General features: G+C 42.4%; 1 protein-coding gene across 1 annotated transcript; it reads right to left on the reverse strand.

The window, feature by feature from the left end:
- Positions 1-187: 187 nt before the first annotated feature.
- Positions 188-1,527, reverse strand: LOC100533371 (fulicin-like neuropeptide precursor; the record flags this gene model as incomplete). Its single annotated transcript, NM_001204661.1, is given in 1 exon segment — positions 188-1,527. A coding segment is annotated over 1 exon segment (989 nt), but the record flags the coding sequence as incomplete, so codon positions are not given.
- Between the last annotated feature and the right edge of the window lie 838 nt (positions 1,528-2,365).

Raw genomic sequence — 2,365 nt, forward strand, 5'->3', positions numbered from 1 at the left:
TTTAAATAATATTATAATGACATTGTTTAATTCGATCACTGATCTAAGGTGGCCACTTTCCTCCTCGACAATGAGTGGCCATCTTATACAATTTCGACAGTATAGTCAAGAAAAATTATACCACAGAGGTTGAAAGGAAGGGTCAAGTAAAGTCTGGTTCAAAAGAATTGTAACAAAAAGCAATGATATTATAACCCACTTTTTATTGAGAAGTCTGGCATTCTATATACGATTGTTTCTCAAATTAAACAGGTCTATTAAAAAAAAATGAAAACTACAAAGTTCAAGAAGAAGTAAGGCATGATTTGTTAGTAGATAATAATATATGATACTAGAATTTTCAGTTTGATCTTTTGAGTAATGCATATGATTAATACATAAACCTATGCATTTGCAGTTGTTGTCGTCGTTAACATGCATACTACGCGGTTCGCAGGATAGAAACTACATTTACCTTCGTAACTTTTGGATTAACTCAGTGGAAGTGATTTCTATAACAGTTTTGCGTCGTGCCCGGATTCTTAGAAAATACCGTGTCCTATTTCCCAATAAACTCTGGGTACTGTTCCGCCAGCTGACCGTTCAGAAGCATTCTGGACAGCCGTTTCCTCAGGCCAGTGTTGCTGAGTAGAGCGGCCAGACGGGCGCTGTCTGTCAGAGCTGCTTGTCCACTTTCTTCGGACCTTTTGCCCAGAAACTCGGCGTACCTTCTGTCTGCGGTGTGGGCATCAGAGGATGGAATGGCCAGTTTTTGACCCTCGCCGTCTAGGTTGTGTGAGATCACGCCTTCATGAACCATAGCCGGAGTTCTTTTACCAACAAATTCATACGGATTCCTTTTTCCTAAAAAGTCGTACCTTTTCCCGAGGAAGTCGTAACTCTTTTTCCCTAGAAAGTCGTAGGGGCGACGTTTTCCCACAAAGTCGTACCGCTTCCCAATAAACTCGTACGGATTTCTCTTTCCCAAAAAGTCGTACCTTTTGCCAACAAAGTCGTATCGCTTGCCTACAAAGTCGTATCTTTTGCCTACGAAGTCGTATGGTCGCTTTCCGACAAACTCCCACTGTCTTTTGGCGTCAGAGCGGAGTAGTAAAGCCAGCTTTTCTGCCATGTCTCTATACGATCTTTCTGATGGTGATAACCCCTCTGACCTATGACTATCCTCTACGGTCTCCTTGTGTGGCTCTTCCACAGGGCCAGGCATCCCACTGTTAGCCAAAGGCACCCTTTTACCTAGGAACTCTGTAAATCTTTTCGACATGGCCGGGCTCGGAGGGCTGTCTCCCAAAAGTGACACACTGTCCCCATCCCCTTGATGTAGAGGCCTTTCTTCCTCCTCGGCGTTGAACCCGGACCCGTCAAAATAGTCTCCAGGATATTGCTCGTTGCTGAACTGGCCTTTGTTTTTCAATGAAGAGAGGTACTGGTCACTGTTTGGGGGCTGGAGAGGTTCCGTGTCGCTCCTGTCGAAAAACTGGTCACTTGATCGGGTTGGCCTTTTCAGGTGTCCAGTCTTCGTGGTATCTGGATGGAGGTAATGCATTCACGTTATTTGGGAAGTTAAATTGCCAGTAAGATGGATTAAAAGAAGGGAGAACGACAGAATTTAGTGAAGGTGGCCTAATTTAGGATTAAACTAAAAGCGTATTGCTTTGGACACACGAAAACGTAAATAAAATCTTCGAGGGAACCCTACCCGCCTCTCATCCCATGTCAAATGCCGTGAGAATTAACATTTGCAGCTGTAATAAAACATGTATAAGGGAACAAGAAATACACTATTCCCAGAAAAAGAACGATAAATCGTCTATATCACAGAAAAACATGTATTTTCTTTGCGTACTTTTTCTTTAATTGGATTTCTTTTCTTTAGATGATGGGAACAACAGTGTTCATTTATAACGTAAAAACATGACTACACTTGAATTAAAATAAACAACAACAACAACCTCTGGTTTGTTTTAAAACCCTTTCAACTTCTACGCTCATTCGCTGGTTCTGCAATTCATAACGATACTAATAAATAGTAGGCTAGTTATTGAACTTCCTGCTATTTTTCATCAAAATAATTATCCATGTTAGGTAAATATGTGGATACCAGGGCTGTCATAGTTATAATATTGCCACTGCAGGACAGAGAGACAAGGACAATGACAGACATACTGACTGCGACTGTCGATTGGCTTTGCTGTTGCTGTTATTGCTGCTGTTGCTGCTGTTGCTACTCTTGCTGTTGCTGCTGTTGTTGCCATCCTTTTTGCTGTTGCTGTTGTGATGTTGCTGCCGCCGTTATTGCCGCTTTTGCTCCCCATGTTGTTGGTGCTGTTGCTACTCTTGCTGCTGTTGCTGCTGTTGCTGCTGTTGC

This window comes from Aplysia californica, unplaced genomic scaffold (genome assembly GCF_000002075.1).
Source record: "Aplysia californica isolate F4 #8 unplaced genomic scaffold, AplCal3.0 scaffold00334, whole genome shotgun sequence".
NCBI classification, from domain to species: Eukaryota; Metazoa; Mollusca; class Gastropoda; order Aplysiida; family Aplysiidae; genus Aplysia; species Aplysia californica.